Source organism: Ambystoma mexicanum, chromosome 5q (genome assembly GCF_040938575.1).
Source record: "Ambystoma mexicanum isolate Mex_15411 chromosome 5q, UKY_AmexF1_1, whole genome shotgun sequence".
Classification (NCBI taxonomy): domain Eukaryota; kingdom Metazoa; phylum Chordata; class Amphibia; order Caudata; family Ambystomatidae; genus Ambystoma; species Ambystoma mexicanum.
This window is the reverse complement of record NC_090933.1, coordinates 631012766-631030741: the sequence shown is the minus strand read 5'-3', so window position 1 is coordinate 631030741 and position 17976 is coordinate 631012766. Positions and strand designations below refer to the sequence as shown.

Sequence of the window (17976 nt, the reverse complement as noted above, 5' to 3'; positions counted from 1 at the left end):
CCACCTTTTATCCCTGTGGGGAAAAGAAAGTCAGGTATTTGTGATTCAGGTTAATTGCCTGACTTTGCCCGACCCTTGAGTTGGGACATTGTTCTGCTCACCTAGTCTCTGCGCAGACGTTGGGGCACGGTTGCAGCCCTCCCTAAACTTGAATCACGCCCTTCAGGCATCTCCCTCAGTATAAAAGCTTTGAGTGTTGGTACGTGGTGATACTGCTCCTGCGTGGAGAGAACAGTGTGTGAATGTGCCAATCTGTGATTGTTGTACCTTCGAACCCTTCACCCCAAAGTACGGTTTCTGTGAGCATACGCCGGCCCATAAAGCTCACCTGTGAATTATGGAAGATAAGCTCTCCGTCTTGCGCCTTCTGGCAGGGGCGCGTCGAATGGGATCCAGTTCCTTCACTGATCCCTGATAAGGATTAGTCCAGTCCAGCTGCAACTATGCTTCTCCTTCTGATTGGCAAGTCTTTCTTGAGGTCTTGTGATGCTGTTCATTCCCGTTTAATGTCTTTATATGTTGCTCCTATTTATGCCCGCAATAATGTCTCTCTTCCGTTTTCTTCCCTTAGATGGAAATGCGGCCTCAATGCAGCTGTGAGACGCGAGACGTGGCCGGATGGAAGATGGATGCTACTGCAACGTTCGACAGCAGGTAAGTGATGGTTTAAGGAAAAGCGCAAAGTATGGCGAACCGCAACCTTAAACTGACTGTTTTTTCGATGTCTAACCTGGTCTTCGGTTTTTCCTTGCAGGCACTGATGTCGACGATGGAGCGTGTCGTGCTGCGGTGCCAAGATGAAGATTTTGGCGTTCCGGAAAGTGTAAAGATAAATACTTGGTTCGCCGAAGAGATGTACAGGTAAGAACAGCTTCCCGCAGTTGGTAAGTATGCTAGCTGGAAACAGGATGTCCAGGAAGCAGGATCTTCAAAGGCAAGTCCGACCTCAGGCGACGGTGAGCGTTACACTGCTTGCAAGTGCAGAATAACGCAGAGCGTCTGCCTTGAGGATCGGGGCAGCTTATATAGTCGATATCGTGGGCACGTCCATTAGGGCCGGTTTACCAGCCACACGCTGCCACTCCTAGAGAGTGAGCACGTGTGAAGGCAATCCATTAGCAGCCACACCCAAGATATACACTTGGGGCTGCTTAATTGATGGAATGTTCAAGGTTAATGCATCCTGCTTAATGGATGAATGTTCAAGGTTAATGCATCTGAAGTGCAATGTCCATAATAAAAGCCTTTTGGTGTTAAATGGATGTTCTTGTTTACTTTTGTTCATGAGCCTGGCGCCAAAGCCACCAGTACAGTGTCCACCCAGGTCTCCTGTGCATCTGACCCCTTCATGCCTGTGCCCCCGACTTCATGACCATGACAGCCATGTCAGGTAAACAGGTTGCATATTCCATGATCTGTCACACTGTAACGAAGTGTTCAGTTAGAAAAAGAGGGTGGTAGATTTTTCAGGTATCCTACAGGGTCAGCAGGGAAAAAGGTTTTACATGGAATTATAACCCTAATATTAGGGTTTGTGGTGATCTCGGAAGGGTATAGTTTGTGAAATAAACAGGAGGGTTTGTGGGAATTGTTGGTTACCTTTGATTGGGAATTCGGAAAATGATCAGAGGGACAGAATTGGTAGGGTTTGTGAAGCAGGGAAGAACTTGGATCGTGAGATGAACAGAGGGAATTGTGGGAACTGTAGTGTTTTGTCGGGAAAACTGGGTGTTTGGGACAGAATAACCAGAGGGATGTGGAAAAGAATGTCCGGGGTTTGGGTGCAGGTGGGTTTGAGATCTTAGGGGTTTTGGTTATGTACAGAGGGGTCATTGGATTAGAGTAAGAGAGTTTTAGTGGGAGGAAGACAGCCCATAAAGGTCTCAGGGATCTCACCCTAGTCTTCTTCCTCTAACATACCACGTCTCCCTTTGGGCATTCTCCTGGGCATAACCCCGGGCGGGCTCCCCTACCCAGATGATCTTTCCCTGCTTGTCTGCCTTCAGGGTTCGGACAATTTCTTGGCCACCTGCTCCCCAGGCAATTGTGCCTTACAAACATGCACACTTGACATCCATTTCGAGTATGTGAGAATGCTAATAAAATGTGGCGTAGGACACATACTACACTTAAACATAATGAATCATATATAAAATGGACAAAAGGCTAAAGTGTGCGTTTCATCCGGAAGTTGCAGTGTGCTGGGTACTCGCTTCTGGATTCCCAGCAGTAGCTCCTGCCTACTGGGCGATACCTTACACCCAGGGGCAGGTTTTAGCTCCCGCTCATCGAATCTTAATTTTGAACCCTGCCAGGTGTAATCATACCGAGAGTAAGGCAGAAATATATGTCAAAGGAAACGGATGAGGGCATAAAGCAGATCATAATGTCACATGAGAACAGGGGAATACAGAAGCATTTCTTGCAAATGCAGGAGTTGTTAAATGCAGATTCTGTGATGTCAAACCCACAGCGTATTCCAAAACGGCAAAAGGGGAGAGGGGGCTTTACAAGGGATGACATGGCACACAGTATCACATGCAACTATTACTAAAGCGAATGGAAGCATTATCATAGACCAACAGTAGGGGATGTGGAGAAATGCGCAGTATAGAAGGAAAGCACATGTTTGCAAGAAGAGACAACAACACAGAGTTAGTAGCCAAAGAAGCAATTTGTTTGCCAATCGTGAGCAATTAGAGAACTAGTGATTACTCCAGATCCCTAAAACAGCCCTTGGTGCCTCACTAGTGTACACTGTGGAAATGCAGGCAAGAGTAGCACACAAAAAAGAATGATTTCCGGATACGAAGGCAATATGCTCTGACTTTTTCTGGAAAAGGAAGAAAAAAAAGGAAGTGCAGGTAAAATACTTATGCCTAGAACTTTATGTAGGGTAGCATTAGCTCAATTGTATTTTTCAGCACATACACGGTGAAGGAGTACATTGAAGTATTACAGGTACAGTATTAATTCAGCTGCATAACACAGTTTAACGAATACAAAAATAAAGCATGTATTTTTACAGAAACAAAAATCAAATTCATTTGGGAGGGTCCCCCAATCCCTCCTCCTTTCGTCCATGTTTAAAACTGCACCCCAACCCCCCCACCAGAATTAACCCATTACCCCACTTTTTTTTAAATTCTGTATTTTTTCATTGTTTCGTTTAAAATTCATTTTTTATTTCTTAAAATCACTGGATACCATTTTTACATTGGGCATTGTTGAATAAATAATTAATTTTAGAAAAATTGTATTGCGTACTGTTTGTATTATCTAAGAATAGATCACTACTGTACATTGTAGCAATTAGTGGTAGGTGGATGCATGCAAACATCTCTCACACCTGCCCGCAGAACTTCAGATGAGCACAATTCAGCTCAGGTTTTAGGTGAGACGTTCCAGGGATAATTTAGGGATTTAATAAAATATGTCAAAGTTATCTCCGAACAGCTCCAACCACATATACAACAGCCATCAGCATCTGAAGGCAGCAATCCAGAGTCCCTTTAGCAACTTCAACTCTTGACAGGAGCGAGAATGTATATTACAACTCTTGTCCGCCGTTGGTATCAACTGAGGTTTCACATGCCATTTGGGTTGTTTTTGCAACTCCCAGTGGGACACTAGCACCAACCCACATCCGCAAGACCAAGACATAGTGGAGACAAACCCAAAAACGAATAAATTAGTTATTCCGAGGAGATTTGTGAAATTATTTAGATTAGGGAGTCCTTGTGGACAAAATGAACGAGGGTTTTTCTTCAGCCACTCAAGGAGCAGCACACAGGTACAAGAACGTTATAATGTATATTTGTCGTTTTTCTCTATTGTCTTTCTTTATTTGTGACAGAAATTGTGCGGGTTGGGATTGGACAGGGTAGGAGTGAAAATATTGATAACGTAGCAGTCATTGATGTATGGTTGCATAACAAAAAAAAGAAAATCGAATGCCGGGAAACGCTGGGCACTTTGAAATTTGGAGACCATCTGTAGAAGGTCTTCAACCCTCACCTCGGGTGGCAAGGTCTTTCCCAAGGATGTATCCAGAACAGCTCTGATGAATTGGAGTTTCTGAGAAGGTGCCATATGGGAATTCTTTTGAGGGAGAAGCCCAGTCTGTGAAGGGAGTGGCAGGTGGCGTTGAGATGATCATGGACTTGTTCGGGAGAATGCGCCCTTATCAGCCAATCGTCCAGCTAGGGGTACCAAGACTCGTCGTCACTACCGCCATCAGTTTGTTGAAAACCCCTGGGGTGGAGGTCAGCCCGAATTGCAGAACTCAAAATTGATAATGAGAACTGCGAACCTCAGGTATTTTCTCTGCTCGAGATGAATTGGCATGTGAAAATCAATGACACCATCCAATCCTGGAATTGGAGAGCCTGAAGGATCTGAGAAAGTGAGACCATCTTGAACTGGTCCTTCCTGAGGAACCTGTTCAAGTATCTCAAGTCCAAGATGGGTCTCAGTCCTCTGACCCATTTGGGTATTAGGAAATAAGGGGAATACCAACCCTTGTTCCTCTCCGCCACAGGCACCAGTTCTATAGCTCCTTTCTCTAGCAGGGTTAAAATCGCCTGCACAAGGAGCAGATCTGGAATCCTCAAAAAGTGGTTCTCAGGTGGATTGTTCTGAGGTCTCTGTAGAAAAGGAAGGCAGTAACCGTGGGCTACAGTTTCCAAAGCCCAAGCATCCGAAGTAATGTCTCGCCATTCTTCTAGATGCTGAGACAGTCTGCCTCCCACTGGTGAATTGTGACTCCAGACCTGAGAGAGGTTTTGAGGCGGCTGATGCAGTGGTAGATGGTAAAGATGCCCCTGCTTGAACTGGCTTTGAACCACTTCCTCGTCCACCATGGGAAAATCTTCTTTGGCCCCTTTAACCAGCCATTCCTCTCGCCCTTCCAACTGAGGAGTAGTAGCTAAAAGATCTACCCCTCCAAGGTTGTCCACTAGGTCAAAAAGGCTGAGGTTACCCAATAGCGGCACCTAAAAGATTTTGCTGCCGCCTTCGAGGTCTGCAACTTCAAGACACTCGTCAGCCTTGCTGCCAAAAAGCAAAAAGATAAGACCCGTCAAAGGGCATGTTGAGAAGTCTGGATTGCACATCCGGTGCAAACCCTGACTTCCGCAACCACGCAAATCTGTGAATAATGGTGCTAGTAGTCTTGCCTCTGCTGATGCTGTCAGCAGAATCCAGACCTGACTGAAGAGACTCTCACATGGCTACGAAGCAGTCTTTCATCCCCTTCAGGAATGTGCTCTGCGCCATGGAAATGCAGTCTAATAGAGTGCATGTAAATTTTGCAAATGCACATGTGAAATTGGCAGATTTGAGTGCCATACTTCCTGCAGAAAAGACCTTCCTTGCCCATCCATCTATTTGTCGTCCCTATCTGGAGGGATGGTGGAGGGATGGTGGGTAAGCCGCTTGCTTAGATGTTGCAGTAGCTGTCTGCACCTCCAGACTCTCTGGAGTGGGGTCACTACTGGAAGGGCGATACTTCTTGGTCAAGTTTTGATTTACAGCCAGATTGGTTTCCTGCGTTTCCCAATTCGTTGCCATCCTTTTTTGCAAGGCAATATGAAACGGTAATATAAGATCTGACCGAGGACCCTTATCTAGGATGTCTGTTAAATCATCCTATTCGAATGGCAATGGATGCCTAACCAACCCCATGGAGTCCAGTAGCTTGGGCATGAGTTGTCTGTAGGATGCATCAGCATGCTCCCCAGCCTCTGGTCTCCCAAAGACCAACTCGGGTGAGGTGTCCACCCCACTTGCTGTCTGTAGGTTGTGAGAGGTCTCTCAAACTTGACTAGTCTGCTATAAAACTCCCTGGTACATTTGGTGTACCATATTGGAGGCCAAATGGAGCCATGCCATCTGATTGTGCATCCTCCTCATATATAGAAGAGTCTTAAAATAGTCTTTTCTTGGCAGATGTACATAAGTCTTCTTAGGTATGAGGGGTTTTACAAACAAAGTATTTGACGCTGGAGGTGTCGTGGAAACATTTTTCATTGGCGCCATAGGCTTTATTAGGGGAGCGCTTGGCATCGAATGCACCACCGGCGTCGATGGAGTCGACGACCTGCCCTTAGGCTTTCGGTTCGACTGATCCTTCAATGTTATGTCATCGGATCGAGGCCTAGACAGCGCCACATGTGCATCTGGCCTTCATCCCAGGCTCGAAGGCGCGCAGGATTTAGGTCGAGCCTTTTCCTTCCCAGCTTCTTTCGTAGGTGCAGTAAGAGCATGGCTTGGAGATTTATGTTTTTTTTATATTTGGAGCATCTCTGCTCTGAAGGCCTCCCACTCGGCCGGAGTGGATTTTTTAGTTGGACAAGATACCCTCTCAGGGGAAGTGTCCAATGATGAAGTCAAAGAAGGCAACCTATGGTGCCTTCTCTTAGACTTCTTCGAGGACGATGAGGAGTGATGAGAGCCACTCCTCGATCGCCTAACCTTCTTCCTCCGCGGAGAGTCGCCTCTCAACTCGTTGATCGAAAGTTTTTTGGCTGGGGTAGGAGATTTAGGGATTCGACCCACCTTCAATTTCCCCATTCGTTCCTTCAAGGCCTTTCCAGTCATCGACTGGCACTTGGAGCAGTCCGAGGTGTTATGGTCTACCCCCAGGCACCACAAACATGTGATGTGGACCGATCAATGACTCGACTCACAATCACAAGACTTTTTGAACGCGGTCGTCGGGGTTGTTGGTGTCGACGAAGAAGAAATGTTCTCTATTCTCTTTCGAAATAACGAAGTCGCCACATAAGTGAAGAAGCGCACCATAATTCTCGAAGCTAAAGCTATAGTGGAAAACTGAACTGAAGCCAATGGGCGCTGCGCGTGCTATATATACTGTCAATGACGACATCCTCGAGACAGAGGCCCTCAAGGGACATCGAGTCAACACCATCAATGCACAGCACCCTCTGCCAAATTTATTTTTGCTGAAGCTGGATAACGAATATCAAAGATGAGGAATATGTGGTAGAACACAACCCATTAGAAATTAAGTGTGGACGGCGGCTCACTATATAATAACGGTCCTGCAGATGGCTCCCTCCTGTGTGAGTGAGATTAAGGGAGCTGGACCACAAAGGGAACAAAATAAAGACCAGAAAAAAAGAAAAGGCAGAAAGTACATTATTGGTGGCCCAGGTTAGATGCATCTATAAAAAGGCAGTTATAACAATGTGAAGATAGCAACAAATCGGACAAAAGTTGTCAAGCAAGTGAGTAGCCATTGCCTCAATCTAAACTTCCAGAGCTGGCATGAAAGGTGCATTTTATGGAAGGAGTGTTCCATGGATATCTTACAGTGCGATGAACAAGGCACGAGCAGATTAAAGCAGGTGATCCGGATGGTCTATTTACTTCCCAAATGGTTAGAGATGAAGGTTGTGAGGAACTATCCACCAAGGATTTGTATGTGTTCGGATTTGAGAGAGGCTTTCAGCCAACAGGACTGATTAGGATAATTATTTTACCGGTAAGGAAATGGGGAATGCTTTGGACAGAATGGCATTAAAAACAAAAGCAGCAATATATCACCCTAAGGCCAAAGGAGATATAGCCACAGTGAACCAATGTCTTGAATGAGGTGGTAAAAATGGCAAAGTAGGGCAGAGGGAATTCTAATTAAGTGATTGTCAAGGATAACTACAATGAGATTCCTGCCTCAAGAGGTACATCTGAGGTAGGTTTTCAAGGGTCTGTGCAATGTAGAAACCCGCCAAAAAAAATACATTAGGCGAAACCAAGGAGCAACAGGAGTCAGGTTTGTTTCCACACAATAGTGACACAGACCCAGGAGAGTAACCCCTTGCCAAGAGGCCCCTTGAACACAGAATTCTTAGTGCATATATAAGGTTTTACACAACGAGTTCATAATGGAAAGTCAGCAAGATACATGGAGTTGTTTCATTAACATTGAACTTCCTAAACGACCATCCACATACCTTGAGTGGCATGGCCGAACAGCACCCTTCTAGGTCTGTACAATTCTGTTCAGCATACTCATGCGACTATCTCTGCTTACAGCAGACCTCTCCATCATAGGTAATGGGCCGTGGTTTGGTGCCAAACTCTCTATGTGTCCTCCTATTGTGGTTTTGGGGCAAGATTATCTCATCCTCCAGTGTGGTTGTACCTGGGCGCTGGGCATAGACTAATGTCTCAGCTGTACAGCCATTTGAGCATGCAGATTCTGGTCAGCCAATCACATTACTGGGTGATCGTGCCTAGTCAAATCCCTATTCATGGCTGTGGTGCTTTTCTGCCCAGAAGACATGCACGATCATTGCTCATAGGAAAACAAAATAGTGTGTGTTAACAGCAGCTTGGATGGAGAGAGAACATGTGTTAAGGCATGAGGCCTGGCACCCTGGTATAGAGAAGTACCAAGTAGGAAGTAGGAAAAAAAAAGCCTAAAATGAGCTCAACATTTTTTTTATTATTATTGTTTTGTGCTTATAGTATTACATTCCTTACACACATTTAATAAACATTTTAACAAAAATCAATACTTTTATTAATAATCGATAGAATTTAATCATTAACAATAGATAAAAACCATTTAAAATTAATCTCAATTCATCCAGTGACTTCAATTTTTCCAGAAATTGTTTCCATATGTAAAATGAGGCAGCAGTTAGTCCCTCTAAAAATAGTTGACCAAAATTGGTCTGTAGGATAATTATTTCCAATACTACAAAATCTACTGTATCCCTTCTTAAACTGGAGAAGCAAAGCTTTGCAGCCAGTAAGGACATGGCGAGCCGTTTCTATATGAGCAGAGCATAAACCATTTCATCTGTACCTCGTCTTCGGGAGGGCTGGAGACCATCCTCTTGTCGGCTTCAGGAGAAGCGCGACCCTTCTCACATGCTGCCTTTCTTCTGGCTGGTAAGCCCGAGCTGCGTCAACATAATTGCTTTTTGAATCGGTCGGTGCACTTGTTCCTGATATTCATGTCTGACCTCAACACATCTATTGCAATCCATCGATCGGCTACTAGTAGCCCCTGGAGCCACCGAACTCGATTTTGCTGCTCTGAATCTACACCATGCGACCATTGAAAAATGGCCACGGCTGTGCTGTGTCCACGTTGCTAGGTCACACCCCCAGCCTGCTCGGAGTATCCGATTGGCAGTGAAATCTTATTTGGCCCAATCAACGTCGCTGGCAGGCAGGAGCCGGCCTCACACCAGAAGGCCCACAGTAACAGGCCAGAGCCTGCCTGTCCGGGCTCCGGGGGACGTTACCCTGCCCATTTACGCCTCTCCCCGTGCGACTGAGAACCTAACCCAGACTATCTGCCATTGTTTACCCTGCAACGTTACGATCCTCAGCGCTACTACAGACCACGCCTCTGCCGATCTCACCTGATACTGCGCTAAGGAAAGAATCTGCATTGGCCTTGGCATAACTTTGATTGCCTTGCAACCAAACGCTAACTGCTGCATGCTGCAAGTATGCATCTTGGAGACACATAATCTGCTTAAAACCACCATTACAAATGTTTCATTAAATGTAAGCAGACCTCTGCCCCGCACAAGCTTCACCTTTTACTTTGAAAGTGACCTTGCATCACGGCAACTGAGGTGCCTTTACCCATGTGTTCTTTTCTCTGCGGAATGCCCTAACGCAATACTCCTGCAACTATCTCGCCCAGATTTGTGCTGCGCCTCTGCTCATCATCATGTTATGATCTAGGATTGTCCATACTGCCTAATGTGGTTATCCAACTATATGCTAGCTTAAAACAGGATTACTGTTATCCGTTACTCAACAAGGTGTACAGTTCACCAATGTACATTCTCTGCTCTTACTCCTATTGCCAGTGCAAACTGATTTAACCATATTCTGATGTAAACTGATTTACGCATGATTCAAATTACGTTTCAATGTTGATTAATGTTGCCTGAACTTTCGTATAACTCGTCTTATGCATATCATAGCTGTTAGGCACCATAGCGAGACACATTCCTTCTTTTCAGCCTATATAGCATACCTGCCACTGCTCCATGTTAGACGTCTTGCTAGACCCCATTGGCATATTACTTTATCCACTACCCTGACTTCTTATACGCACTAGGCCAACCACCGCTCCTCACACTTCTAACAACTAGCCACAGTTCAAAATACGAGACACCACACCTAGCCCAGCATTAGCTTGCCCAGTCATTCATGAACCTGCTCTCATTAATTATCACGAGCATTCTAAACACATTTACTTTGTTATTTTGTATCTACAATGGCATTATTTAAAACAGTCTCCACTGCTATTGGCAAATTTAACACCACTCAGATACACACTAGAGCCTATACTTCATGCAGAACATCCAGCATATCTTATCTATGGCCTTAAGACTACCACTGTCAGACAGTATCAGGCCTACCACTTTTCTACCCTCCCTCGGCCTACAGACAACCAAACCTAATCGCACTGCCCTAATCGTGCTAAGCAATTCTCTGCCACTCACACCAACCCAATGGATCAAACTCTTTGCCACAAGACCCACTCCCAACCAACCTTGTCCAACAAAAAATCAGGAATGCCAGACTTCTAGATTCATGACAGCAAGCCCCCGACCAATTGATGGCATAGGTAAAAACAAACCGTAAACCCACGCCTACAAATTTAAAAGCAATTAAGCATATGAACAGCAAAGTCATTAATACTCCAGCTCTGCGAGAAAACACCACTACTATTAACAACAACAAAAACAAAAAAACAGATAGCACTACCTTCTCCATCAAGGGAGTGCTCAAACGACAGATCCCTGCCAGCTCATGCACTTTATATTGCAGACCTTATAACTAAGAACAACCTTGACTTCTTAGCCATAAGAGACCTGGCTTCATGCTGCGGCAGGGCCTTTACTCTCACTCGCCATACCAGACGAGTACACTATCATCAGACAAGCTAGAGAATCCTCTAAAGACAGCAGTGTTGCCTTTTCTTGTAAAAACCCTACTAGGCCTTCGGTCCATACCCAACCAAACATTCCCTACAGGGGAACTACTATTGATCAAGCTACCCATCACAGCATCACAAATTACAACCATCCACCTTTTGTTTAGACCACCAGAACCACTTGCCTCCTTCGAGGAAGACGTTACTACACTTTTTATAGCAAACACCAAAACAGGGTCCCAAATGATGCTATTATGAGACCTCAACCTAGGTCTGCACGACCCCAAAGACGACAAAGTTCTAGCGGTCGCTAACACTATATCTGAACTAGGCTTCACATATCATATCTCTAACCCTACCCACAACAAAGGGAGAACACTAGATTGGATCGCAGACATCAACTGCAACACTAATATCCTTTCCAACACACCCTGTGCCTGGTCTGACAACCATATTATCCTATTTACCATACAGGACAGCAACAGTCCTAAACACTGCAACCCACGTGCACCTCCTACACTTACTAGGAATAACCACAACATAACAGTAGAGAAACTACTCCCATCCTTAACCACCCCATGCACAACGATGACCCATCCTCTCTAGTTTATCTGTACAACAGCACACTACTCAACGCCATCAACACCAGCGCCACTGAAAATGCGGAAAGCCAAACCCTGCTCCCACTTAAACTCTTGTTCACCCTGTAACTTAGAACCTTGTGCAAAAATAAGAAAACTGCCGAAACACAATAGAAAATCCTTCCCACAACACCCAATAAAAATACATTTATAGAAGTCTCCCTCACTTATAAAGCTGTCATCCTCCAATCCAAAAGCGATTCTTACAATATTAGAATCAAAGCAAAATCTAGCACCAAAGAATTATTCAATATTCTTTGGAACCAGCTGAGACCACCAAAGACCTGCACCAAAGACAGTGGCTGTTGTACCAATATACAGAAAGCGCTACTAGACAAAATTGAGCTTCTTCAAGCCAAAAATGAAAAACCTAGCCTTAACGCTTGACTCTTCCCAAATCCTACCGTCTACATCGTCACCTGATCCACACCTCTCTCCACCAAGGACGTTGAGGACACAATAATGAACTTGAAACCATCAAGATGCCAGGCGGACATCTGCCCAGCAAGGATTATTAAAGAGGCAGTGAGGTATCTCTCATCCTTTATTACTTCAATAATTAACGTCTCGCTTGAAACTAGTATAGTCCCTACCAATCCAAATGACGCCTGGGTCCTTCCCTTATTAAAGAAACTGACGACTATCACATTTGACTCAAAACTACTAAATGACCTATCTAATCATACAAGCTTGGATGGCTAAACACGGACTGTGTCTTAATGATAAAACAGAACTACTCCTGATAGGTTCCCAAACAAGACTCAGACTGTATAAACAGTTAAACTTGTTTAATATTGATGGAAACAACAAAGGTAGCAAGGAAGTGAAAACGCTAGGCATTTACCTTGACTCCTCATTTACATTGACAAGACAGGTCAATACGACAGCCTCGGGCACAGCCTGCACCTGCAAATTAATTAATGCTTGCAGACACTTCTTGTCCGCAACCAACTGCACCACTATAGCCAGAGCGTTGATCTTATCTAAACCAGACTATTGCAACGCCTTATACCTTGGAACCAACCAACACAACTTATAAAAGTTGCAAATACTCCAAAATAATGACTTCCATCTGCTATGCACATCCCCAGATCTCACCATATATCAGAGCTGAGACGCAATGCTCACTGGCTGTCAATCCATCAAAGAATTGTATTTAAAACCTTCTCACTCACAAACAAATGCCTTTCTAACCGAGCACCTACATATTTGAGTGACACATGTTCACGTAACCTCTGACAGGCCAACAAGATCTGCACAACTACAATGTCTTAAGATCCCCAGATTCAAGCTTCAGAAGGCATGGGGCAGCAGCTTCCCGGTTTTAGCAGCAAAAATGTGGAACACATGGCCAATAGCCCTTAGATCAGAATCATCTCATTCCAAGTTCAGGAAAAATGCGGCTTACAATGCAGGAAACACAATAATCTGTATGTTTTAGGACCATGCTCACCTTTGTACCTATCTAGGATGCACTTTATTCAATTCCTGTACTCAATTCAAGTACTCAATTCCTGTATTGTCTCAACTGTATGTAAATATGTAACATATGTTACTGCAAGAAATACGCCCAGATATGTAAGGGTTTGGTTCGCTATATAAACAAAATAAAAACCTACACGTACATTTCTCTCTAGATATCCACGTACCAATGTGTTCTTGCACTGGTAGTATATATTAATATGCAGATGTAATATAAATCTGCATAATTTTACACTAGTCCACTTGGTAAGATAACTCAGCAGGGAATTCAATGGAAAACTCTGCTTTACATATTCAGCATACCTTTTTTTCTCAGTCATCTGTTCTACAGTTTCCACCTTATTATATACAGATTTCAATGTAAATAAACTTTTAGTCTTAAAATGCTCTGTATACTCCAGTGTTAAAATGTTGCCGAAATACATTTGTTGTAAGGCAAATTAGGGTAAACTCCTCTTGGCCGAACTATCTGTTCACCATGTTCTACCAGAATATTCCTCAAAGTACAGTGCATCCAATTTCAGCCGGGTTCTTATGTACAAAATGCAACATGTTCTCAACGATGTCAAGCCCAACTAAAGACGCAGGGCCTCGACAGGCACTGTCTGAGGTACTCCTAGCATGGTACGCAATAAACACCCTTCTAATTGGCACAGCCACAATACATAGCTCTCTGGTAGAGTTTCCAGGCAATACATTATTGCTGGTAGCATGCTTTTCACATAGGCCTCAATATTGGCCCCACATCTCATGTTCATAAAATTCCTGATGACCTGCCACCTACCTAGTGTTTTCAACCCGCGCTAACTCCTTCTATAAAATGATTACTCGGTTGTGAGGAAATAAGACTTCCTAGATAAACATAAGAATTTGCCAAGTCAATTTTGACTCCTCCAAGGTAGCAGCTGGATTTTAAACTTTTCCGTCGTTTCACACCCATAATCATCAGTTTTATTTTCTTTTAGTTTAACTCTAATCCATTTTCCTCTGCATCCATTTCTAGACAGACCATAGATCTTTGAAGGCCCAATGGAGTTTGGTCTATTATTATTATTATTATTATTATTAATAATAATTTTTATAATGTGCAACACTGCCTCAGGCATCAGTGCACAGAGGAAAGAAAAGAAAAAGGTCAAGACACGAGAGCGCCGTGCAGACACAGACTAGTCAAAGTGTAGATGACTGAGAAAGGTAATTGACCTGGCACAATTATTTTTACTGAAACTAGAAAAGACCAAACTTGCTCTCAGAACCTGTTCAAGTGGAAAGGTGTTGATGAAATTGAGGGTCTGCTTCAGAAGGTCAAAAACAAAACAAGATGTTTTTTTTTTTAATTTATTTTTTATTGAAACTTTTATTGAAGCTATAAGATCACAACTTTAAAAAGTCAGTCAAGCATAACTTTTGTTACATAGAAGAAAACCTAAACATCTGAAAAACTTCTTACACCCAGCCATCAAAAAAACATTAACAGAATGACATTGTGTCATGTTTCCATGCAATATCTAGGTTGTTTTAGACTGAAAGAATGCATAAACCTGCAAGGATCAGGTCCAGTTATCAAATAAAGACTTGATTAGGAGTTCGAGTGCTAATAAAATTAAACAACTGGATTCAAATTCTAGAAGTGCCAATGCAAGAAAAAAAAAAAGAGGAAGTGGTTAGCTGAGCCTCAAAACGCAAGCAGAGAGAGTCCAAAAAGTTGACAACAGCACATGTTAATTGTATATCATGTCCGGCAATCACACAGCCCCACCAGTTTGCCATGTCACCGTCAAGTGGGGCAAATTTCCCAAGATGGCATTGTCGTTGAATATTTAGCCCTGAATGTAATGTTAATTTAATACCATTTTCAATAAAATACCTGTGTTGTGTGGCGAATCGGATATAGGAGACAGAAAAGACATGGTTCAAACGTACACGTTTTATTAAAGAAAAAAGAATGCCTCACCTATCCCTGCAACTACGATGATGGAATTTCCCCAAGCTTAAAAAATAAACTGGTGCTAGTCAGGATATCTGAAAGAAACGCAGTCCTCCGTCCGAACATGATCTACCGTAATAACTAACCCTACTATTAACATAGGAAACAAATTTAGCATAGCAAAATATTAATATCAATCTAAATTCCCCCTTCCCAACGACCCATTTCTTGGCTTGCGGGGGCTGGTTCCTGACCCATGTGCATCTTTGGCTCTTTTCCTTCAGGCCTTGACCTGCTGCTTCAGTTCAAAAGAAGTCCTTTTTCCGTTGTCTTTTTGAATAGGGGACTTCAGACGCACACACAAATGTCCTCGTCATTTCAAAGTGATTGTTCCTCAATTAGAGTAACTGGTACTGTAAACCGGCTACTTGCTTCATGCAATAGGCTCTTGACTTAGGTTTACAACCAGCTTCTTGCTCACCCCTGCAGAGTCTCACAGTAACCAGTGAGAAACTGAATTTCTTGGCCTGGGTTGGGACTTCTAGCTCTACAGCCAGTCACAGCTGGTTACTGTTCTCACCCTTCTGTGAGGTACCCGTTTGCTTAGCACAGCAAGGGCTATGTGGCCTTCTTGTTACTCTTATCAGTTAGTGGGTTAACTTGCTGCTCAGCCTCCCTGGGACACCTGGACTTGGTTTCGTAAGCACCCCCTTGTGGGGTATTTCTGTACCTCACCACCCGCCCTCCTACCACTCCTCTGTAAGCTGCGTAACTGGTTCTTGGTGGCGCTGATCTGGGGGAGACGGCTTATCTGGTTGCTGCAGAACAGTGGGCTGCCGTCTTCATGCTCGGATCTTGCAGTTCTTCCTGTCTGCGACTGGCAGGACTCGGCATTGGATCTGCTGAATGCCGGTGTGCAGTGTCTGCAGCTGTTCAGCAACGTTTCACAGACTTCAGGTTTCCTCCACCAACCACGCTAAATGTGTGCCCCTCCCCCCACACCCGCTCCACCTCCAGAATCAGATCTCTACTCTGCACTCTAGTGCAGGATTCTGCTTTGCACCCTCCGGCTGGCTCTCCCCCTGCATGGAACTCTGATCTAGTCCCTCCCTGGAATAGGAGGGGAGACACCATTGTTTCTGCTCTTCAAACATAGAATTGACCAGAGTGGGGTCAGGAGCCAAGCCATTCATTTTAAACAGGCACATTATTTTACTATTCAATTCCCACATAACCACCACACATTTGGGATTCTGCTTTCAAAGGAGGTGCAGTCAAACGTTTCCCTGGGGTTTCCTTGTCACTTAATGGGGTGGGTGGAGGGGGGAATTGTTATGATGTAAGTTAAAGCCTAACATTGTAAGCAAGTTATGTAAATTCTTGTTCATACCTAGGTTAAGCATAAACTCCACTATGAGCTCACTGAATTCTAAGAATGTGCGTGTAGAATGTTTTCACTTAGATTGTAGAAGCAGTTGTGTTGGGGCTTCCGCTCTGACCAGGCCTGCTGTCGCTTACTTAAGAATAAATCTTCAGTGTGCATTACTGCTGTCTGTGGAGCCCTTGATTTCCTCAGGAATCTCCCTCCGCGAGATCCCACTTGCCCTGTCCCCTAGGGGATGTGGAGCATTACGGGCTCACCTCCCCAGTCTGAAAAGGGGGTGACCCCTGATTGTAGAGAAGGGACAGATTCCTTGGATTCATCACAGTTGTCAAAATATTTGGATTATATGGTCAAGGAGTGAGGAGAGTGATAATAGTTATGATAGAGTCAGTCACAGGCTGTATATGTCCAGAGGTCTAAGACACATTGAATCCTCTGATGTCACAATATGTTAAACTTACATATTCCATATGTGGCAGTTCTAGAAGCTGTGGGAGATGGCCAGACTAAAGTTAGGAGCTGTGGTTTTCATGAAGGTTTTGTAACAAAATAAAAATACTTAAATATAGCTTATGTTTGAAGTAATTTTAATTAAAAAAAAATAATAATAAAGAAAACTTACCAATCGTAAGATCGTGCACTGGCTGAAACCTCTTGTCTGTAAACTGTAATAATAAGCATGATTTCCCAACACCTGGAAGAGAGAGGTTTTAATGTAACAATCAAGTGGAAACATGACAATCCCAAACGAACAGATCTCAACATGCTTTTTACTGTTTTTCAAACACTGAATGCACTTAGTCAAACAAAAGGTACTCGGGGGGGGGGGGGGGGGGGGGAACGAAAACACCCACTGGACAGAAAAGAACACATTACCTTGGGTAATGTTACTTATGATGGATACGATTTCCTCAACAGATTTCGCCTTTACTTTTTAAGACCACTCCAGTCAGACCTGATCCGGAAAGCCTCAAAAAGCCCCCAGTTTGTGCTGGGGCAGGCCCTGTCTGGCTCCATCACGATTTCATGTGCAACACAAAATGGAACGTAGCTTGCACATATATGGAAGCACTCATGCTCCCCATACCAAAGTTCCTTTCAGTCCGCAGAAGCCAAAAAGAACTATAGAACTGAAGAAAAAAAAAAAAAGGTCACTAATAAGCCCAGTTAAGGGGTAGGTGGGAGAGTAATGAGGAATTTGGCAGAGGAAAATCGTATCCATCAGAGAGACTATTACCAAAGTTATATAGTTAAATAGTTTATCGTTAAGCAATTGCATTCATCACACAGACGACTCCAAAAAAAAACATACTCCAAACTAGAACTGCTACAAAATGGACAATTCAAAGTAGGTCTCCCCTGCCAACGAATATTAGAAGTAATGATTTGTTAAAGTATTCAGCATTTATTAAGTGGCAGCAACGTAACACGAAACTTCAAGGCAAAAGTAGCCACCAGACACCCCTGATCGAATGGGCAAGAAAGCTCCTTGTTCATTAGCTCATAGCAAGTTTGGATAAACAGAATTCACAAATGGTTTGTTTGTGGAGGATCTCACGCTTTCGTAAGTCAACCAAAGCAGCAACAACAAAAGAAAACATTATTG

The 17976-nt window shown here is 43.8% G+C and overlaps 1 protein-coding gene across 1 annotated transcript in view; it reads right to left on the bottom strand.

Moving 5' to 3' along the window:
• Positions 1–17976, bottom strand: part of RAB2A (RAB2A, member RAS oncogene family) — a 543971-nt gene that overhangs the window by 412563 nt on the left and 113432 nt on the right. Inside the window, exon 2 of the mRNA XM_069621096.1 lies at positions 16993–17064. Within this exon, the coding sequence (XP_069477197.1) occupies positions 16993–17064 (72 nt within the window). The remainder of the gene's footprint in view (positions 1–16992; positions 17065–17976) is intronic.